This window comes from Eulemur rufifrons, chromosome 15 (genome assembly GCF_041146395.1).
Source record: "Eulemur rufifrons isolate Redbay chromosome 15, OSU_ERuf_1, whole genome shotgun sequence".
Classification (NCBI taxonomy): domain Eukaryota; kingdom Metazoa; phylum Chordata; class Mammalia; order Primates; family Lemuridae; genus Eulemur; species Eulemur rufifrons.
This window is the reverse complement of record NC_090997.1, coordinates 63,588,615-63,614,268: the sequence shown is the minus strand read 5'-3', so window position 1 is coordinate 63,614,268 and position 25,654 is coordinate 63,588,615. Positions and strand designations below refer to the sequence as shown.

Below are 25,654 nucleotides of genomic sequence, written 5' to 3'. Positions count from 1 at the left end.
ACAGCCGCATGGGCCAATGGAGAGTAAGATTAGAGGGAATGTCCTTAGTGAACTCCCCAATGGGAAGCAGTTTTGCTTTCCCTCCGTCTCTCAGGGCATGAGACCAACCAGTCACTGGAAAACAAGTTTTGGTGCCAGAGCCTTCCGTGGGTTCCAAGACTGCTTTTTCAGAGACAGGTACTTGAATCCTCTCGCTTTTGGCTCAGGGGTCTTTCTGTCCACACCCTGGGAGTTTGGGGCTATGTCTTAATAGGGTCAGGGGACAGTGACTGGCAGGTCACTGTGCCAGGAAGCACGCACCTTGGCAGCTCACTCCTCTCCTCCGTGGCAGCTGGTCATTCTAAGCCGCAGAGTGCCTTCCCTCTCAATTCATTTATGCTATTTTGAGAGAGCTGCTGTACGAGGAGGCCGATGTGAAATAGCGAAGCCAGTAAGGGCACGGGTGGCTGCCTCCTGCCTCCAGGGAACACGAGGGGCTGCGCCCCTGCGGCCTGTCCCGGCCCTGGCAGGCCTGCTCCCTCAGCTGGGCAGCCCGTGGGACAGCAATCAGATTAACAGATGGCTGTGGAAACGCACGGACTGCTTGAGGGACAGAAATAACATCACACCCCATTGGAGGGCTTTACAGTCTCTCAGTGCAAGAGAGCTTCAGAACCAGAAGAGAAAGCAGAGACCACCGTCAGCCAAGCCCACCTTTGCTCACAGCCCCCGCAGAGGGACTGCTCACCCCCTCCAGAGGAAGGCGCATCTCTGTGTGAGGGAGGCCACGGTTCACACCACGTGACCCGATGTCCTGGCCACTGCTCTTTGGACAGGGGAGGGCAACTGTGCCCAGGGCAGATTTATGGGCTGGCTTAGCCCAATAGGCTGTCTGGGGCTGGAGCTCTGTCCAACAGGGGTGGCAATGACCACCCAGGACAATTGCATTTTCTCTCTCCAGAGTTTAAACCTCAGCCACACAGAGAGAGTTAGAGAGCGTGAACAGACGTGGACAGACAGACGGGGGAGCCAAGGCAGGCAGGGAAGCTGACAGTGGAGCGGGGCCCAGTGGGAGGGTGTGCGTGGGTGTCGAGCCCTCGGCATCCCTCGGCCCCACACGGGGCGCCCGTCTCAGGATGCCCAGCCCGGGCTCCTGCGTGTCCACTCAGATTCTCACAGGAGTCCGCTTTATGGGACAAGCTCAAGTGGGGGTGTCTTAGTTACCACCTAAAGGAGCTAATCAAGACTCCATTGGTTTGTTTTATTTTTATTTTTATTTTCTTTTTTTTTTGAGACAGAGTCTCGCTCTGTTGCCTGGGCTAGAGTGAGTGCCGTGGCGTCAGCCTAGCTCACAGCAACCTCAGACTCCTGGGCTCAAGCGATCCTCCTGCCTCAGCCTCCTGAGTAGCTGGGACTACAGGCATGCGCCACCATGCCTGGCTCATTTTTTAAGTATATATTTTTAGTTGTCCATATAATTTCTTTCTATTTTTAGTAGAGACGGGGTCTCGCTCTTGCTCAGGCTGGTCTCGAACATTGGTCTGTTTTACAATGAGGGAGTGGAGGCTGGGAGACCACGGGCCACTCCCCAGGTTACAGAACCAGTCCAGGACCGAGTCCAGGCAGGAATCCAGGTTTCCGTATCTGCAAGTATGCTCTCCAAGGGCTGGGGGGTGTTCAGGGGTAGGGGGTGCAGGGTGCGGACGGTGACTGGGGCAGATAGCGGAAGAGATGGGTTCAGTCACTCAAACTTTCTGTAATGTCCTTATCATTAAAAGCACATTTGTGAACAGTAAGAGTTGAGTTCTAAGTTGCTCATGGGTCATGCCCACTCCCGACTGCCCCCAGGTGGTTTCTGGGAGCAGAGCCTACCCGGCTCACCTCACCAACCTTTGCTGGGTTGTGCCCACAGGGAAAATAGGTTAGGAAAGGGGGCAGAATGAGTAGAAATCTCCCCGCAAATGCAGACCTACTAACCAACTGTGTGTTCTAAAGGCAGATCCAGTCCAGTTTGGTGCTAACACCTAAAAGCCCATAGAGACCTTGCTGCCCGTACCCTAGTATTTAATGGGAAGAGAACTTAGAGGGATGTTTTCTTCATCCCACAAGAAACATCAACAGGGCTGGGGGCAGTGGGGCCAGGTTAAAAAAAAGAAAGAAAGAAATGCCAACAGGAGAGGTCTTTTTCTGAGGGGCTGAAGACCTAAGGAGGGAACTGTCAGGGACAAACTTTGTCTGGACGGAATAATCCTCGAGACAAGGCGTGCAGCCCACATGTCCCTCCTCACAGGCCCATGGACACGGCCCGGGTGGCGGTGGTGGGGGCAGGCCTGATGGGGCTCTCCACCGCGGTGTGCGTGTCCAGACTGGCCCCCCGATGCTCCGTGACCGTCATCGCAGACAAGTTTACTCCTGACACCACCAGCGATGTGGCAGCCGGGATGCTTATTCCTCACGCTTATCCAGGTGAGAGAGATTCCAGCTCCTCTGTCAGAGATGGTAGATATGGGATGGAATGATTTTGGTGGAGTTCTGCCAGCAGAGACGGCTGGCTGTGTGCGTAAGTGCAACGTGCAGTTTTAACATCCTGTTGGGTCATCTCCTAGGAAAGGTTCAGTTATGCCGCAGGACAAAACCAACGTCCAAATCTTAGCCGCTGAAAAAGCAAAGGTTTGCTCTTGCTCATGCTGTATGTGGGCTGAGCATCAGCAAGGGTGTGGCTTGTCACCCAGGCACCCAAGCCACGGAATAGCTGTCGCCCTGATTTATTGCAGCACCTGTGCGGGGAGGGGGGCGTGGGGGGGGCGCAAGGGAGCTCCGAGGGTCTCGCCTCACGGTTAAATGCTTTGGTCAGGAAGTGACTTTCAACACATCTGATGACACCTCATTGGCAGAGCTAGTCACGTCCCCCCACCCCTCAGGAGGAGGCAGCAGGTGCAGTTCTGTGAGGTCCCCAGATGCATAGCAGAAGCATTTGATGAACAGCATTGAGGACTAAACAATTGATGACTCTAAGTCTTTCAGAAATTACTTGTAATGGGACTAAAATTATCCTAACTTCTAAGCCAGTATAAAAACAATTAGGCAATATTCATTTAGGCCTGAAGATGTATTGATCTTTGAACCCGGCCATGCATCCTTTGCATTCTGCCTTCTATGCGTTCATTGAGAGGCAGGAAACAACATCAACCAAGATCACGTTGCAGCTAGCAAGGTTTATACACACTGTCCCCACTTCCTGGTTTCCACTCTCTTTTTTCCCTTTAATTTTAGTTTTTATTCTTTATCAAAGTTATATGTGCACATAGTTTAAACAGTCAAGTAATTTACAGCATTGATTACAAAAAGCAACGATCTGGAATATGAGAATCACGTTGCGCTTTCAATCTGTAAACGCTGTTCTGCAGTCCAGGAAGCAGCCTTCGAGTTACTCAATTGTTCATTTCCTCCTTCTGGTGTCTCTGACTCTCTTTCTGGAATTGCTGTCATATGGGGCCTCCTGGACTAATCCTCCAATTCCTTTAGCTTTTCCCCTCTCCTATTTCTAGCTCTCTCTTTATTTTGCTTTCTAGAGATTTTACCAATTTTATCTTTCTCCTTGCTGTTGAATTTTTTATTTCTACTATAATATTTTTAATATTCTACAGCTTTCATTTTGTTCTCTGAATGTTCCTTTGTTATAACATCCTATTTGTGTCATATGGTTACAATGTCCTTTTTTATCTTTCTGAAGATACTAGTAAAAGTTTTTCTCCCTACATAGTTTCTATCATCTCCAAGTTGGTTTTTTTGTGTGATGTTCCTTATTTTTCATGATAAAGGTTTTCCTTTTTCATGCGGGAATCTTACCTGCCTGCTGATGTTTATGAGTGGGACCCTGAACAAATGGGAATTTCTGGGTGCTTGCATAGGACTTGCTGCCTGTCAGCTTCCTGGAGTGGGATGGCAGGGCTGCTTAACTGGGCAACCTCTGATGTCATTACGTTTAAGTCTTTCTTCTTGGGAAGGTCACGTTCCCCAGAAAAGAAGCTTCCGTCTCCTGGCTGGGGAGGGTGAAGGCCTGCCAGCATTCTAGGAGGTGAGGAAAGAAGAGTCTGGGGTCCTAGCATCTAGTCTGCTTGTGTTTCCTTAACATCTTATTTTCAGTATGGCATCCCTGCCCTTGCCTGCACTTGGCATTTCCCAGTCCAGAGACCCTGTTTCACCCAACAAAGAATAAACCCATCTTTTGCCAGGGTGGTGAGGGCAGTAGGCTTGGCATTGCAGGCTCAGGAACTTGGCCAGGTCAGCTCCTGGGAGCTGCCTCCCAGGAAACAAATACAGGAGCCTGGTGTATTTGCTAGATGCCAGCTCACATTAGGCACCTTTCTTGGGACTATAGTTCTTGTGTCTATTTTCCAGGGTCTCCTTTGCTTGTACCAGGCCTGAGCGGTCAGAAGACTGCCTGGCAGTCATGGAATCATCTTCAAAGAGGGAGGCTCATCTGAGAGTTCATCCACTCTATTGAGGCTGGAGCTCTCTTTGGCCAGGTGGCGGGGTCTCCTGGCCCAGGGTCTTTATCTCCCTGGTGCTGCTGGATAAAGACTTTGGTCTTCTCTTTGGACTTCTCTCCTAGACCCTATTCAGACCAACCCCACTAGTAAATATCTCTTGGATTCATAAATGTCAATACCATATGGGGACCATGCCTGTCCCATAGGGTTGCTGTGAGAATTAGATGAGTGAATATATGTAAAGCATTTAGAACAGTGCCTGGCACATGGTAAGTGCTATATCAGCATTTGCTATTCTTTCCGACACTCTGGCTACAGTTTTGTTTTACCAGCACTTGAACATGAATTATGTCACCAGGCTTGCTTCACCCACTGTTGAACGGGAATTGTCTGTTCTTTGGGGATGACTTCTGCAGCATGTGAGTCTCAGCCACTGTTTTGTCTCTAAGGCTTGGGATGGGAACAAAGGGGTGCGTTTCAGTACAGCCCCACAGGCTGGCACAGATCGTTGCGATATGATCCACATGAGGTCTAATTTAGTTTTCTCTGTAGCTTATTATTTATTTCTTATTTCTAAACCAGCAGCCCTGGTCCGCAATTTTGGACTATAGAACTGAGTTTACATGGGCACATGTTTAAAGACAACAGTTCAGATCCAATACTAAGAAATATTTATTGGCTCTATAACAAGTGAATTGTTTTAAAACTCTACTACTAAAGTGCCCTCACTGACCTGGGGGCTTTGTGTGGGGAGCAGGATGCTTCCAAGGGTCTCTCTTGTGATCCTTCCATGGGAATCAGATGGCCACATACTTCACCCACAGCTGACTTTGTGGCTTTGGGTTATGCCTGCTCTCTGTGCCTACAATGTACGCTATTATTTGGGGGCTTAAACCCTGCCTCTTGTTTCCTCCCTGACAGGCCCGGCACCCTTCCAGAAGCTGTGTCCGTGTCCAAACTCCTGGCCTCTGGCAGGGATGCCTGGGGGATGGGTGGCCCCAACACGCCACTGCTGGCCTCAGGAATGCTGCTCTGAGCTGGCCCCTGAGTCCATGGTGTGGAGGGTAATGGTGGCCCTGGCAGGGAAATCCGGCCTTCGGGGGGCTCTTCCCCAGGGGCCTGTCCCCACAATGCAGGACTTTTTCCTTGTAGGGCGAGCTCCCTGGGCTTCTCATCCACATGCAATGTGTTCCCTGCCCTGGCTGACCTGGGCCCCACAGACCTGCCCTTGTCATCCACTGTGATTCAGCCCCCAGGAAAGAAGCCCTTTGTCCTTTGTCCTATGGCCTCAGCTGTGCGGCCAGCCGTGTCTCTCAGCTGTAAACTAACCTCTGCTCAGTTTGGTTACGGAACCTCCGATGACCTCTGGAATACACCTAGTGCCAAGGTCTGCCTTCCAACTGGCTCACACATTAGGTTTTTCTGTGACTGGCCTGTTTCCCACCCATTGATTAATCATTACATGAGCAGACATGGATGGCGTGTGTCAACATGCAGCACTCTGGCTGCTGATGGATCCTCCGCTGTGGTACTTTATACAAATATTCCTCCCGGCCTCCTTGTTTTTCCCATTTCTAGGAAGGAGCTTATCTGAAGCACTGTCATTATCATCACTTTCCTTTCTGTTCCACTTTGCTTTGCTCCGTGATTGCAGACACACCCATTCACAAGCAGAAGCAGTGGTTCAGAGAGACTTTCGACCACCTGCTCTCAATCGCCAGTTCTGCAGAAGCTGGGGACGCCGGTGTCCTTCTGGTGTCCGGGTAAGTGAGGAAATCTCAAGTCACTTTAGAATTGAGGATGACCTTAACAGACATTGGAGTTCAACATACACTCGTTATTGAGTATCTGCAGTGAGCAGAGTGCTGAATTAGATGCGGGAGGATTTAGAAAGAACATTATAGGCTTTCTCCAAAGAATTTAAGAAGGACAAGTTACAGTATCAGACTTTTTAAACAATAAACAACTGCCACAGTTTCCCATCACAAATACTATTTTGAGTTTCGTCAGGAACTATGCAGTGATTTGCAAATTTGGCTAAAAAACCGCATAGGAGGTAAACATTGAGCTTGGGTTACATGGGGACGTTGTGGAGAATGGAAAGCAAACAGGTGTGACATTGGAATGAGTGCAGAGACCTAAAGTACAGGGACGTCTTATTTATTTGGTGTCCTTGGAGAATGAGATAATCTAAAGAAGTAAATTTTGCAGTCACTAAAGTTGCCTTTGAAGTGCCATTTGGAAAAAAAGATTTCTGAAATGGGTAACACGCTTCTATTTGATTTTTAATATCTGACTTCAGGAGACATACATAATTAAATGAAAGTTTGAGAATAAATTCTATTTAACATTTCTAACACAGACTAGCACTTAAAACATGCCAATATCTTTTAATATATTCTTAAAGAGATCATTAAATATTCTATCACTTTTATATCTCAGTGTCATCATCTGCCATAACACACGCCATCTGTGTTATCCTGTGTGATAACACAGTCTCCCTACAGCCTTCTGAAGAGCAGAGGGATGTTTGCCTTTTAATAAGCCCCAAAACCACTACATCTTTTGTACCATTATGCCTGCTTTAAACATTTTGCCCCATCTCTTTTTATGTCAGGCTGCCCACGGGCATTTTCAGTGGGTGTACACAGCTCCCTCAGGCAGATTTCAACCCGTTTTTCCTCTTTTTGTCTTTCCTCACTATCACAAACACCAAGATGATGTTGACGTCAATAATTTCCTAAAAGCCCCTCTGCAAAGTAGCAGCTTTTGCTCCTCTATCACTCTATGGATTGATTCTTCTCTGTAACTATCTCCAGAGCCAGCTGATGAACCACAGAGAATGAGTGTTTGCATTGATTTATGGTCACTCTTTGTTTTTGTCCAAAACCAACATGACCAACAGTCTAATTCACAAACTTCAGCTCTAAGTAATTTTTGGAAACAACCATGTCCAAAATTCAAAAATTCTTTCAAGAATAAGACTTCACAAATGTCCTGTGCATCTTTGGCGTACGTGGACAGCCTTATTCATTCATTCAAAATGATTTATTCAGCACTCCCCAGTGCCAGGTACTCTCTTAGGTATCAGGGATACAGCAGTGAGCAAGTTAGTAACGCTGCCTGGCGCACAGCAGATGCTTGCTTAATAAATATGTGTTGAGTGAATTTTTAAGGAAAATAGACACAGTCCTGCCCTCATGTAGTTTATGATCTGTAGGGAATGCACTAAATCTAATGAGTTGCCAAACTCACTGGGACATGAGTTACCAAAGGGAAAGAGGACAGGGTGCCATGGAAGCAGATGTCTGGAGAACAAACTTGCTCTGGGAAGTTACGAGAAGCCACCCAGAACATACAGTTTCATCTGAGACCATCGGGAAGAGTGTGAGCTAGTCTGGGGATGTTGTGGAGGTGAAAGGAGATGGAGACAGGTGGGAGACAGGAGAGATAGCATTCCAGTAGAGGGAACAGCACACACGTAGACCTGAGTCTAGGGGACTGTGGTGTGTTGGAGGGACTGAAGAAAGTCCAGGATAACGGGGAGGCACTGAGGGGGTTTTCACAGTGAAGCAACTGATCATATTTGCATTTCGAAAATATTTTGCCTGTAGTGTGGAGGATAGCTTTGTGGGAAGAGAGATGGTGGGATAAATTGGGTGTTGATAGTTGGGATAGAGGGTAGATGGATTTGAGAAATGCCTATGAGGCGTTGGATGGGACTTGATAGTTGATGGCCTGTGGGGGGTAAGGGGGGAGAGAGAATCAAGGATGACTCTTGTGTTTCTGTGTTAGCACCTGGATGGATGGGTACCATTTTCTGAGTTGGGTAGGGCTGGAGAAAGAGCAAATGTGAGTGTCTGTGTGTGTGTGTGTGTGTGTGTGTGTGTAAACGCATGAGCCGTCTAAGTAGACTTATTCAGTGGGGAGTAGGCAACATGGTCTGGATCTGTTTTTGGAGCTCAAGAGAGAGAACAGGGCTAGAAATGAAGCCTTCTGAGTGTTTGGCCTGTAGACGGTGGTGAATTTACGAAAGAGGGCAATCCAGCCCAGGGCGAGTGTGCAGAATGCGACAGGAAGTGGGCCAGCATATAGCCCTGCAGCAAGCAACATTTATATTAATACCTTCCTGGGGACTGCTCTGAACGAATTACTTAGAGGTATAAATTCTGGTATGTTAATCATTAGCAACTATTGTTAATGCTATTTTAGAGCAATGATTTACAACATTTATTCATTTACTGATGAAGACAATGCAATATTTATAAATCCAAATATATGCATAGCAGCTATAAGTAGCAGTATTATTACAGGCTTCTTGTTAACAATCAATATTGTTCCAAGCTCATCTACCCCAGTGATGCCAGTGACTTAATGATAACAGGGCTCCTCTTGGCAACCCTTGGCTTCTCTCTAGTCCTGCAGCGAAACTTGGTGACTTAAATCTTAACTCATAATTTGCACCTCTGCTTCCTTCACACCTGCCATTGCTTGTTCCAATTTAGATATCTCATTCAGAATTGGGGCTAACCTTTAAACTTTTAACGTTTTGCTTACAATTTATGTAAACCATTGTGCAAAGCAGAAAAGACTTTCCTCAAAAATGCATCGTCATAAATAAAGAAAAATTGGGCAAAAGTTTTTTAGAAAAGGAGTATTAAATTCAATCTTTAAAAGGTATATTATTTTGGCCAGGTGTAGTAGCTCACACCCGTAATCCCAGCACTTTGGGAGGTTGAGACGGGAGAATTGTTTGAGGCCAGGAGTTCAAGACCAGCCTGGACAATATAGTGAGACCCTGTCTCCACAAAAAAATAAGAAAAATTAGCCAGGCATGGTGGTGGGCGCCTGTAGTCCCAGCTATTTGGGAGGCTGAGGCAGCAGGGTCAGATTGCCTGAGCCCAGGAGTTCGAGGCTGCAGTGAGCTATGATTGCACACTGCACTCCAGCCTGGATGACAGACAGAGACCCCCATCTCAAAAACCAAAAAGGTATGTGACTTTAAAAATGTCTTATTGCCCTAAACATGAACATTGGAAATTTAGCTACTGAGTTATCTAAACCCAAGAGAATGGAAGAATATATCTTTTTTTCTTTGCATTTATAGGAAGTGAATTTTTATTAATAGAATGCTTTAGAGAATATGTCACATGGAGTTTACTAGAAATATGTTATTCCACAACATTTCAGGGAAATTTTCCACTTACTATGTTTGAGTTGGCAGATATTTCAGAGCCTTCCTACCGAAGAAGTGCCATTCTGGGCTGATGTGGTTCTGGGATTTCGAAAGATGACCGAGGAGGAGCTGAAGAAATTCCCTCAACATGTGTTTGGTCAGGCTTTCACCACCCTAAAATGTGAAGGCTCTGCCTACCTCCCATGGTTGGAGAAAAGGTGGGTTGAAATGGCTCTTCCCTGTTCCCTTTATATGTCATAGCAGCAAATAACTTCATAGTTATTCATAAAATTTCGTACTGAAAACTCTGTCCTCCCTCAGAGCTCTTTTGCATGGTGTCTTGTTGCTCATGAATGGCTCAGGCTTTGTAAAACAGCCTGAAGACACTGTCTGTGTCACAAGGTCTAAGTCACCCCATGCTCGTGGACACGTCTGTCTTCTATTTTCAGTGTGCGCCTTGATGTCCAATTTGTTCCCCACCTTCCCCAGCCCCAGGGGTAACCCACTTACTGAAACAGTATCTTAGTTTTTTTCATCTGTAAAATGGAGAATTTTGGAGAATAGGCTTCCATCTAGACAATGATGTAATTTACTCTAGTTCTTTGGATGAGAGAATCCTATGCTTATTATAAACTATTTTTGAATTTTTTTCTCATTTGTGGTAAAGAAAATAGCTTTGTTATTCTCTTTTGTCATAAATAAGAATGCTAAAACTGAAGGCTTATCCAAAGTATGTAATTTCTTCCTCACTAAGTTCAGCCCATAATATCTTGAACTTGCACTTTGTCTTGGTTTTCAGAATTGTTTCCAGTTAGTTAGGAAACACATCGAGAGTATACTTATTTGAGATACATCAATAAATCTGTCTTTAGTTTAGTCTGGACACTGCAGGCATGTGGAGTGTCGTGAAACATTCGCCCTTTCAATTCTTGAATCTGAATATTTGATAGATGAATAGGAACAATGTGAATTATTGCATAAATGTTGGAAAAGTGACTTGACGCAAGCAGCAGCAGCAATGATCTGGTCCCAGATGTAGGTTATGGGATAACTGTTTCGTACAACTCATTGATTACACAATTCTTTGTTGAACACCTATATAGGCCTGGCACTGTGCTAGAAGCTGGTCAAAAAAGAAGGATAAAATATGGTTACCTTTTTAAAAGAAATTCCTGGCCTATGGGGAGTGATTGCATGTGTGTGCATGTTTATGTATGTGAATTAACAATCACAGTGACACACATGGTAAAGGTTAAGTCCAGATTCGTGCAGGTTGGACTGGGAGCACAGAGGAAGGAGCCTAACTCTGCTGGGCACATCAGTGACATCATGATGTATCTTTGTAGCTTTTTAAGCACTCTTCTCACTGTTACCTCTTAGCAATTTATATAGGACATTTCGCTTTTTTGAGTTCCAGTTTCACAAAACCCGTGCTTTTATGCCTTTTTCGCTGGCCCATAAATCACTGTGTGCTAAATTTGGACTTGTATCCTCAGCTGATAAATGTACATTCTGAGCCATCACTCGATGGGGCTGTCCGCCAGCCAGCACGCAAGTGTCAGCAGCAACACTGGCTTTTCTGAGTGGCAATGTTGTGTAGCGTTACACTTTTTCCCTAATATTAAACAAATGACTGGAAGTAGAAAACTTGGAAGTGTTGATCCCAGTGATAACAAATTGAGGTGTCATATACCTTATGTTTATAAAATTCAGAGAAGTGGAAATTATTAGGCATGCCAAATAGTGTCAGAGCTTTACTTTCAATACAATGCATATTTTTTTTATTATGATCCCCCCCCCCCCGGAAAAAAACCCAAAATGGAAGAGATATACAAAATATTGTGTAAAAAAGGTGAAGTGTCATTAGAAAATTTTTTAATTTTTGGTATTTTTAATTGTCTTGGACTGAAGTTTCATTATTACCTCAAAGTCTATCATGTTTGGCTTCTCATCTTGGACTTTTGTTTCAGGGATCAGGAGGGTCTATAGGGAACCTGGCTGGAGCCCTGTGGTCTCTGGCAGACCAGGAAGAGGTGGGTGAGAGAGAACCTGAGAGTGTGGTTCTCACTCAGAGAGACTGTGAAGGGCTGGTCAAGGGCTTTTCTGTGTGGCGATGGCTGGGACGGTGCCAGAGGGACGGTGAAGGATGCAGAGATAAGGGAAGTGAGGAGCTCCAGTAAACCCTTTATCCAAAGTCCTAACATTTTGATTATCACTTTATCTTTCCTCTTTATACATATTTTTTCAGAACCATTGAAAGTAAGTTGCAGACATGATGACTCATTAAGTTTTTAAACACTTGTTCTAAGAACAAGGATATTCTTTTATGTAAGCTCAGTACTACAACAAAAATCAAGATCTTTATATTGATACAACACTATAATCTATCGACCTTATTCATATTCTGCCAATTGTCCCAATGATGTCCTTTGTAACTGCATTTATACATTTTTTTCTGGTCCATGATCCAATCCATGATCACATGATCACACATTGCCTTCAGTTGTTGTGTCTCTTTAGTCTGTTGTCTATCTTTATCTTTTATTACCTTTACAACTTTGAATAGTATAAACAGTTTTGTAGAGTGGCCCTCAATGGGAGTTTGTCTGAGGTTTCCACAGGATTGGATTGAGGTTTTGCGTTTGGGTGGGAATGCCACAGAAGTGACGTTGAATCCTGATTGCCTCATATCAGCAGGCACATGATGTCAGTTTGTTCCTTTGCTGGGGATGTGAACTTTTATCACCTGGTCTGCCAGGTGTCTCCACTGTGAAGTCACTACTTTTTCCCTTTGTAATTACTAAATATTTTGTTATGATATACCTGTGACTATGAAAATATTCTGTTCCTGTAGAAACTAGTTCCTATGAAACTAGTACTTTTGCCTACTAGTTTTAGCATTCTTTGATGATTCTTGTCTGAATCAATTATTACTGTGATGTTTGACAAGTGATCATTCTCTAACTCCTTCTACATTTTGTTTGCTTTCTACTGTAAAAAAAAAAAAGAGCATTTCCTTTTCCTATGTTTTTTACTCAATTATTTATTTATATAAGTATAAACTCACAGATTCCTACTTTATTCAATGAATTGTAACCTATCACTCTTATTTATTTATTTTCATGTTCAAATTGTCCAAGATTTGGTCAGTGGGAGCCCCTTTAAACTGCTCCTGTGTTTTTTTGACACATTCACATCACTTTTTAAGCACTTCCTTACTTTTGGGCACAACGGGATTCTGTACACCCCCAGTTTTGAGAAGAAAACAATTTTTCTTTTCATGAATATTTTCCTCCATCTTTTCCTTAATACAAACCTGAAGCAATGCCACAATTTAATTTTATGGATTCATTACAGAAATAAATTGCCTTTACTCTTTCTCCCTCTCTTTCTCTCTGTCCCCTGAAGTTTGTCCTCTCTTGTGATTTGAATCCCGATTTTGGGTGTAGCTAAAGAACATACCCAACATCAGACCCACTTCTACCACAAGCACCCGGAAGGCCAAGTTTACATTTAGAATTCCTGGATTCCTGGGAGTGCCACATCTTAACATGGTAGCAAGGGGCCTTGAGTGCACACCAGGAGGCACCCCAGCTCAGGCACGCAGGCTCCATCCCATACCCTCCCCCTGAAAATAGTCCCTTGGCCACCATTTGGGTGCACCAGGGGTGCACACTGTGGTGTGGTCTGCCCCTTGGAGGAAGCCAATGCAGGCCCTGAACAAGTGTAGGGGATATGGGGGTCCTAGGTCCCCAGAACATGAACTAGAAGTGAAGGGAAAGGGCTGGCTGAGCGCATCTCTGTGCCCCACGTACTCATTGCCTCAGGGGAGGGGCCTGGCTGGAGAAGGGCCAGAGTAGGGTCTTCTAGGCGCCCAGCCAAGGAAGGAAGGGCTCAGACGCGCCAGGGTAAGCTGTGAGTCCTAGTAATGGTCTTGAGCTTATGGGTCACCAGGGTTAAGGGATGTGAGGAGTTTCTCCCAATCTCTCGCTGAAGCATTGGGTATAAAGTCAAACAATAAGACCTAACCGGTAATTCCTTCTGGGAGAGAGGGCTCATTGCTTTCCTTTTGCTTTAGGGGACAAATAGTTGATAAGGTCCTTGGGAGACAAGGAAAGTTTTGATGAGGCAGGGAGGGAGCATGAAGGCCCAGGGCACCTGAAGGATTGTCACTGTGGGAGGGACAGAGGCAGGGAAGCCAGCTTCACCCCCCCATCCCCCCAACCCCCGTGTGCGGGTCACCTCCTCTGAGCAGTCTTCCTAAGTCTCCCAGTTTGCCTGGCTCTGCTCTGAGCCATCTCTTCCGCGATGGGCGCCCGGGAGTCCCCCGTCGGGCCGGGAAGTGACGCCAGCCCCCAGCACTGCCCTGCACCTGCGTGGCCACCCTCCATGCTCCCCGTCTTGCTGACAGCGAAGGTTTTAGCTCCAGGGCAACCCTCAGCCATTCCCACACAAAACAGAAATCATCTGAACAATTTCTTCTTCCCGCTTCCAAAGTGCCACCTTCTAGAAAGCAGGCCCAGTTTCCATAATAACCGTATTTTCAGGCCTGATCTCTGACTGCGGGATGAAGGCCGGGGAGCAATCCTGCTTCCCCCTCAGGAGGTGTGAGCCTGCTCTCAGCGTTTCACTCCGCTTAAAATAGCCCGGAGAGGGTGGTGCCACCTGCTGACCGCAGCGGCCTGATGACAGGGCAGATGGCTGGCTGTCGTGCTTCCCGTCTGCAGCCGGCTTACAAGAGGACCGAGGGGCTGCTCTTGGCCCCCATGGGGTCCCGGGGAGGCCTTCTGCTGTCTTTGATGCGCACGCGGCAGCTGGGACGCGAGTGGCACAGACAGAAAGCCGCAGTCTGCTGCTGGGAAGAGTGGAGGAGGAGACCCTTGTCCCAGCAGGCCCCCCAGACCCGACCCTATCAGCAGCCCCGCTCTGCAGCCCCCTGTGCCCTGATGCCTTGCTTCCTCCTGCTCCGCTCTGCCCCCACCCCCAGTCAGCACGCAGACGCCGCCTCTCTGTGGGACTAGCTGGCCCCAGCCCCAGAACTTGGCATCCCCTGTGCTCCCGCGGGGGCTTGGGGGGGGGGGGGGGCCGGGAGCAGTGCGGCGGGTGGGAGGCAGGGCCGTGTGAGTGCGACCCGCATGGCGAGCCCCGCAATCCCTGCCTGCTCCCCACACTCCAGGTCTATTCTGTGGCCTCCCGCGCTCCTCCCACGCAATGTGAGTGTTCTGCCTCCAGCCTTCTGTCTCGAAAATGAGCACTTCGCTCAGCAAGTTACACGATGCCCTGGGCCTAAGAACTATCCTTCTGAAATAATACAAACTTCTAGGGAAAAAAATTGTTTTTTATTACAAATTAGGTCTGTAGTAGTTTTCAAAGAAGAGATCATCTCCTTCTCAAAAAAAGAAATAACAATGCCCAACAATATCCAGAATGAACAAACAGATGAAAAACCCGCAGTGACTTAGTCACCAGGCAGATCATATTTTATATCTTCAGCGAGTGGAGTCATATTCTGCTGCTTTTCACTCGCCCCTTCCAGGAAGGAATCATAGAGGCAGTCAGTCTTACGCCTGGCAGCCTATATATCATCCCGGAGGGACCAGAACCGCCCTGCCTTGGATGACACCGGAAAGCTGGGCGGCCCGTTTCTGTTACTGGGCGCACCTTCTCCCGCGGCGCTGACCGCAGTATTTTCCTTTCCACCGTCCTTTCCTTTCCACCATCCTTTCCTTCCCACGCGGCCGATAAGGCCTCCCTGTTACTTTCTTTCTCTGGAAGAGCCCTCTGTCTCCCGTCTTAGCCTTCCCTGTGTATTCTGTTCTCGGCCTGACTCGCAGCGATGCCTGTGAAGGAAACCCCTGTGACTTCCTGCCTGCTGTACAGAGACAGGAGCTGTACATCAGCAATGCTGACCGGTCGTCCCAGCCGTACAAACGTCCAACTTGCAGAGGTCCCTTCCCGTGTACAGCAGACCGCTGCTCCTGCGCCCAACACACGGGACCTGCTAGAGCACAGCCTTCCTCGCCTTCCAACCATCTGCCCCACCCCCAGCCCCTGCCTAGAGGAGCAGTGGGCAAAAGGCACAGACTCGCCATCAATAGGAGCACCTCCCTTTCTCCCTGGCTAGGCAAGGACGAAGTGAGAGGGCACTGGCGAGGAAGGTGGAAAAATGATGGTGTTTGTTTTTTCTGATGATGGCAACAAAGGTAGTAGGGAATAGGTGGAGGTTGTGTGGGGTGCAGCAGCACTGGGGGCTTCCATTAGGGCTTTGGGAGTTGCTCTAAGGCAGCTGCAGAGGTGAACTTGCTCTTCACAAGCCCACCTGCAGCTAGACAGACTAAATATGCAGGGCTGCCCCGTTCAGGCCCACCCTGCCTGAAGAAACCCTGAGCTTCATCTACACCCACCTCCTCCACGGGGCCAGAGGCTGCTCCACGCCTGAATGGGGCCTAGAGGGAGTAATATGAGTCCATGGAGTGGACAAAGCAGGGAGGGACTTCCTGAGAAGTGGGAAATAGGATGCAGTTTATTTTACTGGAGTACGATTGCAAGGGCATGAGTGAGGAATGTAATTGTCAGATGAGATAATGTTATCAAGTCAAAATCAGACTGTATCTATTTAGTTGCTTTGTAAACCTAAGAAATACTTTAAAATTCTAACTGTTATAAGCTATGTTAGGTATAGCTACTTTGAGTATCACCCTGAAGAAACAGTGGATTTTTTCCCACGAATCTGTATGCGTAGTACTATTTGCCAACTGAGATTTTAAATTAGGTTTTTTTCCTTGGTTTCAGACAAGTAGATCACTGTTAATAAGGCATTGCTCTTCAAGTTTGAAACAAGGACTAATGTCAAAAACTGACTACATCTAATAATGCATGCATAATACATCCTGCTACTCTGTCTAATAAATTCTTTATGTAAAATATCTCACAGAGACAACCCTGCCCCCTGGTCCCTGAGCACCAGCCCAGGCCCAGCCATCCTTGCTTCTCTCTACGTCTTTGGCCACAGCTGCCTCCTCCCTGGTTCTCACCTCTCCTCTCCAAGCTATCCTCACATAGTGACTCAAAAACTCAATGCTGTTTTCCTCATACCAACTAACTTTAAAAGACAGATGCTACCAGGCCTTCCTGGATCACAGTAGAGCTGGGCTCCACACAGAGGTGGGGAGAAGTGTCCCCTTCCCAGCTCTGAACCTCCAAGGCAGCCCTGCTCAGAATCAGTGCCAGCCCGGGGTCCTCACCCTCTAGCCAGGGGAGCCCGCTGGGGAATGGACACCTTGCTGTCCCCTCCTCCTTTCACCATCCTGGGCCAAGGCACAGAGTCCAAAAGCAGTCTGGCCTGCAGAGAAGCAACTCGGCCTTCACACAATTATTTCCTTTCTTTCCCCAGAGTAGTCTTAGATCCAAGAAGAAAGATTCAGAAATTTTAAATTTTAAATGAAAAAAAACATTTTTTTCTCCCTAGTTTCTACTCATTAAGTTCCAAAAACAACTAGGGTCTAAGTTTCAGCAAATGAATTGCAGGGCCACATGGGCTCCAGGGAATATGTTGGCTCTGCTGGTTTAGTTGCCTTGTCCCACTCCTCACTGTGTCTCTGCAGAGCTGTACCTTCCCTCCTGCCCTGTCTTCCCATTCCTCTCCCTTCCTCGGTCCCACTGCCCCCAAGGCTGCTGTCAAAGCAGCCGCTCACACCTATTGGTGCCATGCTCCATCCCACTGCACTGGAGCCCACCAGGGGCTGCCATTCCCCTGCGCCCCTGCTGCCCACAGGGTCTCCACAGCAGAGCCGCTACCTCTCTGTTTAGTGCTACCCAGGGTTCTTCTCTCACCAAATCTTCAGCTGAGGAAGAGGATGGGAAGTAGGGTGTGGGAATTGCCTCTCATCCCAAGAGCAGAGAGGGGAAGAGGGGACTCCTCTTTGCTGGTGGGAGATGGAGTGTATGTGTGTGTGGGAAGGGGGGATGTATGTGTAAAGAAATGCTTAGTTCACAATTCACAATCGCAAAGATGTGGAAACAACCCAAATGCCCATCAATTCATGAATGGATTAGCAAAATGTGGTATATATATACCATGGAATATTACTCAGCTATTAGAAATAATGGCAATATGGCATCTCTTTGGTTCTCCTGGAGAGAGTTGGAACACATTCTATTAAGTGAAGTACCCCAAGAATGGAAAAATAAGCACCACATGTACTCACCAGCAAACTGGTTTCCCTGAGTGCACATTTGGGAATAACACCAACTGGGTATCGGACAGAGGTGGGGGCTGGGGGGAAGGGATGGGTGTATACCTACTTGATGAGTGCGATGTGCATGGCCTGGGGAATGGACACGCTTGAAGTTCTGACTCGGGGGGATGGGGGGCATGGGCAATATATATAACCTGAACTTTTGTACCCCCATAATGAGCTGAAAAAAAAAAAAAAAAAAAAGAAAAAGAAATGCTTAGTGGATCCCCATCCTTCTCACAGGCACAGCCAGCTCAATTTCCCTCCTTGCTGAAATTTCCATTGAGTTGAAAGAAGGGCCCCAAAGATGACTGTCCCCCATGTTTATGGTCAGGCTGATGTAGTTCAGGGAAAACAGGCACTCATGTTTTAGGGTGAGGATGAGATGACATTAGGCTGGGGCCATTTAGTGAGCCCAGCTTCTTGAGAGCCCCCTGTCCCCTATTTTCTTATGGGAAATTGGGACAATGGTATTCTCTCTCTCTGGGTTGAGGTCTTGCTCAGTTTCAGGAAGCCTCAAAAGGAAAGCCATCAAGCTTCTGATACCCAATCATGTCCCCCTAAACTCCCAGAATAACTATCTCTTATAGTCATAAAAGCAACATTGTAGGCACCTGGTCACCTAACTTAACATCCAGCTTCTGGGTATAGTTTCCTCCTATGCACTGATGTCATCTTGATGCATTGCCCATGGGATGTATAATGATTACTGGGCATCGCCATTTGCATTGCAGTGCCATAAAGCTGCCCAGTCTCTGGGCATATTCAGTAAGTTTGCTCTTGGGGAACAAAGCCTGGGATGGACCCAGCACAGTAGGCCTGACAGGGCCTTCCAGCAGCCCAGCCACTCTGATAATTTAAGAAGTCTCCAGGTACAGGTTGGACTTTCTTCAGTAGCTTGTACTGCAGGGGACCCTTGAAATGCAAAAGAAAGACATTTGCATTTATTGAATTCCTACATAATTATCCTAACAATCCTGTGAGTTAGACACTCTCATCCCTAGCTTATAGTTGAAGAAACAAGTTCAGTGAGTTTAAGAAATTTGCTTAAATCCCAAGGCTGGTAAATTCTCTTATTTTCCTGAATTAGGAACATAATTCTGAGTTTTATTAGGATGGCTGGAGCACAGAACCTACTGTTCAAATATGAGAACATGGAATCCACAATTAACATGGAATCCACAATCTATTAAAAGAAACGCAAAACCAAGATAATGTCCAAATAATGATTAATTTAAAAAAATGTTTTTAATTGAAATGTCATTCTTAATGTAAGTGGTGTATGGGTATTCCTGAGGGCAGGAATACTTGTAGATGAAGGTCTTACATTTTACAGTAGCATAACAAACCCCTAAACCTTTTAATTTTTCTTACAAAAGATCTTTATTGAGCAACTGTAATGTGCTCTGCACTGTCAGACTTTTTCCAGATGTTGCCTCATTTCATTTTCACAATGAGCCTATGAAATCAGTATTATTATCCCTGTACTATGGACTGAAGGATTAAAGCTTAGAGAAGTTAAATAACTTGATCAGGATCGTATGAACGGTAAAGGGTAGAGCGCTCCTGAACCCTTTTCAAACGTCTTTTCTTTGTGTTCGCTTTTTTAGAGATTATAAACACACTGCAAGGTGTTGGTCAGTATCATCACAAAATTCCAACATACTCTTCTTTCTAAGCCAGTGTTGGGGGGAAAAAACTTCATAGAGTTATTTTACCTTTAAAAACATTCATCTATTATTGTATATTTAAAACAGATAATTTAAGCTTCCAAATTGTTTATTCTACTGAGAGAGCTGAAAATTTGTGACCATAAAATTTGCTACATTACATACTTTCATCTATGAGCTTTTTACTTAGAAAACAAACAAACAAAACAGCTCCAGCCCATTCTCCCTCTTTTAACTACTTTTAGTTACATCAGAAAGTAATCCATTCGCTTTATTGGTTTTCTGCAGCCCTAAAATATGATTGTTTGCTAGATTTTTTTCTTTGGTTTCCTTCTCTCAAGTAAAAAACGTACTGTCTTCCATGGATTTTCAGAATAACAAGAAAGGATGCATAGAGCAGAAATGCCAGCGCTTGATTTAAGCCCTATTGTTTGGAGCATTGGTGCTGGACATACTGCTTGTATTTAATAGGAAGCGCACTGCAGGCTCACGTAATCTTACAGCAAGGGGCAGCCTTTGAGCTCTCTCCCCTAGCACAGTGCTTGGCACAGCACAGGCCCCCAGCAAATATTTGTTTAATAATAAATGAATCTGAGGCGATGGAGCCCAGTGCAGCAGCTTCTCCTTCAGTCAGATGCAGAGGCTCAAGGCTGTTGTTTTATGTAATAGGAAACTGAGCTATTGGGGTCAGAGCTGCCGAGAGCCTCTTTCTCACATTAAACCTTCTTAGACTCATACTTAATCATATTAAATTCACATTAAACCTATGAATAAGAATACATGACCTGGGGGTTGTTGTATAATGGGTACAGGGTTTTCATTTTGTAAGACTAAAAAAGTTCTGGAGATGAACGGTGGTGCTGGTTGTACAACAGTGTGAATGTGCTTAATGCCACTGAACTGTACACTTCAAAATGGTCAAATTTTATGTTACATGTATTTTACCACAGTTTTTAAAAAAGATTATAGGACCTGGAAAGCCATCTCTTTTCATTATCAATATACTTGGTGCAAAAAATAATTACCAGTTACAACTGTCATTTAGTCTATTGGCTGCAAATATGTTGTGTTCTCACGCTAATATCCCCATAGACATGGGGAGGGGGCGTGCGACCCCGTACCAACCATTTGGTCAGGGAGACCAGACTGATGCAAGGGAACATGCAGGAGCTAACAGTACGAGACAAAACATCCAAGGCAGTAAATTTGGGTGTTAAATAAACAATATAAACAAGAAATGCTTGCTTAAAATACCAGATCACTTGGTATGTATTTAGCACCTAGAACGATATAGGAATTCTACAAAACCTAAAAAGGGCAAGACATAGGAGTATAATTTCCTTTGTTTTGAATTTTCAAAATAAGTTTTCATTTCGGTACAACCGTAGGACTCCTCAGTCCCCAAGGCTAGGAGGCAGCTGATGGCTGGAGTCTGGCCCTGGAAGTTTTGAAGGTTTGTTCAGCAGGTTGTCACCTCATTTTTGTTCCCGTGTTCCTGTTCTTCACTTCCTGGAAGGAGCTGAGCAGAGGCGACTGCGGCTCACCTCATGGTCTTTCTTCCCCAGGGTGAAAGGGAGTGGAGGGCAGATACTGACCCGACGAGTGGAAGATCTGTGGGAGCTTCACCCATCCTTCGACATCGTGGTCAACTGCACAGGCCTTGGAAGCAGACAGCTTGCAGGAGACTCAAAGATTTTCCCTGTAAGGGGCCAAGTGCTCAAAGTCCAGGCTCCCTGGGTGAAGCATTTTATCCGAGATGGGAGTGGGCTGACGTATATTTATCCTGGTATATCCCATGTAACCCTCGGTGGCACTAGGCAAAAAGGAGACTGGAATCTGTCCCCAGATGCAGAAATTAGCAGAGATATTTTTTCCCGATGTTGTGCTCTGGAACCCTCCCTCCGTGGAGCCTGCGACATAAGGGAGAAGGTGGGCTTGAGACCCTCCAGACCAGGCGTGCGGCTGCAGAAAGAGCTCCTAGCCCGGGATGGCCAGAGACTACCTGTGGTCCACCACTACGGCCACGGGGCCGGGGGCTTCTCGGTGCACTGGGGCACTGCCCTGGAGGCTGCCAGGCTGGTGAGCGAGTGTGTCCATGCCCTCAGGACCCACACTCCCAAGTCAAAGCTGTAGATGTCATGAAATGACAGCAAATGGCTCTGGACACTATTGCTCAAAGCACAATTTAAGCATCAGAACAGGTTCAAATAACTTTTTCATTGCTTGAAAGTTTAACTAGGCATTGCTTTGTTTTCAAAATCAGAAATGATGCAGCAGGTAGACTTAGGAAGTCTAGTACTAATGACACAGGGCATAAAGCTCTTTTTTTGTTCTTAAAAATACTTGTTATAGAGTAAGATTTCTTTTAGACCTGATGTCCAAGCACCTATGCTAATTTATACGAATGCTGGAAGCTACAGGGATTTTGACATTTTTTGGCTCACAAATCCACAGAAAGAGATAATGCATGGAAAAGTCACTGTCAGTTGCAGAGCTACCTGTGATCCTCTTAGGTTATAACGAGCATTATAATCCCTCTAAATACATGGTGATCACAAAATGCAGACTTGTTACATTTAATTGAAGACAGAGTATGATGACTGCTAGCACTAGTGGCAACCTTTTCCTCCCCTCAGCTGATAATGATGGTAGAAGACAGAGATGAAGTTGCTTAGGGATGTGGCATCAATTCAGCAGCTGCCTGGAGTCAATCACCTAAGTGTTGTACGTTCTGTTACCACAAATGACGGCGAGCTGGCTTGCTGTGTAGTCGACTTTGCCTAAGCATTTTTGAAGATTGAAAATCATGTGCAGCCAAAGTACTAATTTGCTAATTACAGTGGAACAATCATTCTGCATGACATTGAAGCAAAGGGCATCCTGCAGGTTGTTAAAATGTGCTGGGGAAAAGGGGAGTGTGTCTCACGACAAAATGAGTTTGGGGATTGCTGAGTTAAATAAATTTTTCCTGGCTTTTTGCCTCAGGCATGCCCAGAGCCTTTAATCTGCTCATGTGTTTTGTGAATCTTCAGGAGGATGTTTGGCTTGGGTGAATGGAAAGAGAGATGCTATTCATTGAGGTAAGGAGGCTTGAGAAGAAATAGGTTTAATTTTAATTTTTGAAAGAGATGACCTATGTTTAGTGATAATAGGTTCTATTTTGGACATCCTGGGTGAGATGTGGGATTGGCAATGAAAATGGGAAAGAGAAAGGTCCCTGCACAGCTCTGGCTTTACTGTCTCTTTCATTGAGCGTCAGCGTATGATTTTGTTTAAAGAGAACTTTCTGCCAGTAGAGAGTGAGGGAAGCATGCTGGCCTATTGGATAATCTTTATCACTCCACTTCTGCAGTATTAAAATTCTTAAGTTAAATCAAGTGTGGGAGCTTTTCTATAGCTTTCCACCAGGGGGTGGTGTTGCATCAAATTCAGATAAATTGGTACATTCGAATGTTTAGAAATGATTAGAAATAAAAAATGGATACCAAGTGTGCAGAGCGTGTGTGATTCTTTTGAAGCTTTGGAGTTTACATGCTCAAAATGCAATGATTCTGAATTCTGTTTAAAGAATTTGTGACATGTATAAGTTTAGATAGACTGGAAACACATTTATGCATCTCACATAATCCATTAGAAATAATGTTATGATAAAATGGCATTTCAAAGGGGAGAAACAAAATTTTTAATGGTTAAAAATAAAAAGGAAGGACACTGCTCAGAATAGGTAGGATTTCAGTCGTTTCTCAGTAGTTTTCAGAGTACACTTTTGTTCCGTGTGCTGCTACATTTTTATTTTGTGTGCAGAGGCTCACACTCTAGGACCTTTGCCTATTTGCTACCCTAGTTTAGCTTCACACTGCATTTTGCATTTCTAAAGCTCAGCACTACGAGACTGCAAGACTGGAGGCTTCTTGAAAAAGTGGCCATGGCTGCATGCCCTGATTTCATTTTCTCTAATTGCTAAATATTTGCTCCCAGTGTTTCTCAAAGGTTATTTATTTTGGTCAGTATCTGCCAATCTGGGGTGCACCTTAGAATCACCTGGGAAGTTCTGAAACAATATTGATGTCCAGCCCTGCTTTCTGAAATTAGACTCTTTGTGGGTGGTGTGCAACTATGGCATCAGTATTTGCTCAAAGCTGCCCACAGGTTCTAACTGACAACCAGGGCTGAGAACCACTGAACATTGTTTCCCTTCTCTCCTCGTAGGGTTCCCCTGCTAGTATAACTACAGTCCTTGCCTTCCTTCTCTGCCTTCTTGGTGCATTGAGCTAAGAGGGATGTGCTCACTTAAGCAGGTGTGTCCTTAGGCACTGCTGGGCAAGGTGGCCTATAGGAATTAGCTGTCTCCCAAAGTGGCTCCCTAGAAAAGCTGGGAATCACCTTGCTGGCTATATAGGTCAGCTGCCCAGAGACAGCTGCCTGTCATTGTCTAAAAGATGAGAGACTGAATATACAAATGGACAAAGTCCAGACCATACAAAAATAGAACTCTGACTCACAACCTGCATCAACCTACCCCCTAAACCAATCCCCTTTTCTACAATAAACAACACAGGAAGCCAGCCTGCTCTATGTCAGACTCGCAGTAAGCCAGATTGCCATCTCTAGTAATAATCCAGAAAGCTAAACAATAACTTCTGTAACAATTGGCACAAAATGGCAGGACTTGATTAATAACTGACAGCTCCCCTAATTTTTGTCCCCACTTCTAACTCAAGATCAATCAGAGAAAGCAAAGTATGCACCCCTAACCAATCACATACGTGCCCTGCCACTAGTTAACCCACCTGCTTCTTTACATGCCAACAGTGTCCAGTCAGGGCATATCTGACATCTCTTTTTTCTACTATAAAGCTTCCACGCTCCTCTGCCTACCTTTCAGTCTCTGCCAAACGCAAGCGATGATGGCTGACTCCTTTGCTATAGCAAAATCTAAAGAAATAGCCTTTGCTTTTCTCATTTGGTTGGTGTATTAGTCAGGGTTCTCCAGAGAAACACAACCAAGAGGATATAGATAGATACATAGAAAGAGATTTATTATGAGGCATTGGCTCACATGGTTATGGAGGCTGAGAAGTCCCATGATCTGCTGTCTGCAAGCTGGAGGTCCAGAAAAGCCAGTGGTGTGGTTTTGGTCAAAACCCGAAGGCCTGAGAAGCAGAGGAGCCAATGGAGTAAGTCCCAGTGTGAGTCGGAAGGGCAGGAGTGCCGATGCCCAAGGGCGGGAGAAGATGGATGTCCCAGCTCAAGCAGAGAGAGCACACTTGTCCTTCCTCACCTTCTTGTTCTATTCGGGCCCTCGACACACTGGATGATGCCTGCCCACACTGGTGAGGACAATCCTCTTTACTCACTTTATTGATTCAAATGCTTCTCTCTTCCAGAGATGTCCTCATAGACACACTCAGAAATGTTTTGCCAGCTATTTGGGCCCAGTAGAGTTGACACATAAAATTAACCATCACAGCTGGTCTTCGTTTATTTCCACAAAGACTTCATGTTTATATAAGTTGAGGTCCTCCCCAGTGATCCATGCTACCGCCCGAGAACAGACTTTTTCTTCTTTTCTTCCTTGTTTTCTATTTTAGAACATCTTTTATTTTTTTCTGAACACGGAGAACAACCGATGTCCTTCTCAAATCCCAGCTTTCAAGTGTCTGACCTTGGTGGCTGAGTTTGTGCCTGCTGTGCCTGTGACCCAGAGGAACAAGGCTGCTTGGAGGCCCTGGTATTGCCCACACAGTGCTGCTTCAGCAAAGGTTATGCACAAACTTTTAGGATTTTTTTTAACTTTCAGGATATTTGCTTAGGAAGAAAAGAAGTTCAACAGAAAGGCCATAGCCCAGTTGGACACAGTTGCACATAGGAAAAGCTATTTTAAAAAATGACATATATGCTTCCTTTTATGGAATCGATGCATTCAAATCAGCTGATATTCAGACCAGTTTTTCTCAATCAATTAAAAACTTTTGGAGAAAAGGAACAAGAGGATGGTGGGACCTCTGTCCACTAAGAGTTGTAGTTCTTGGAAACCTCTTCTAGGACCCTCATAACTTGTCAAATATTTGAAATGAATGTAGCTTGTAGTCTTTTTTT

The 25,654-nt window shown here is 45.6% G+C and overlaps 1 protein-coding gene across 3 annotated transcripts; it reads left to right on the top strand.

Moving 5' to 3' along the window:
* On the top strand, positions 1-25,654 carry DDO (D-aspartate oxidase). Of its 3 annotated transcripts, XM_069489175.1 has the most exons (6): positions 1-177; positions 2,270-2,445; positions 6,127-6,235; positions 9,690-9,866; positions 21,121-21,256; positions 25,147-25,654. In XM_069489175.1, exons 1-6 carry the CDS (start codon positions 17-19, stop codon positions 25,366-25,368), a joined length of 981 nt encoding a protein of 326 aa, XP_069345276.1. In that variant the 5' UTR covers positions 1-16; the 3' UTR covers positions 25,369-25,654. The 3 variants fall into 3 exon arrangements, with proteins under 3 accessions (XP_069345276.1, XP_069345274.1, XP_069345275.1); XM_069489173.1 differs by lacking the exon at positions 25,147-25,654 and having other exon boundaries at positions 15-177; positions 21,121-23,023; XM_069489174.1 differs by lacking the exons at positions 1-177; positions 25,147-25,654 and adding an exon at positions 680-1,629 and having other exon boundaries at positions 21,121-23,023.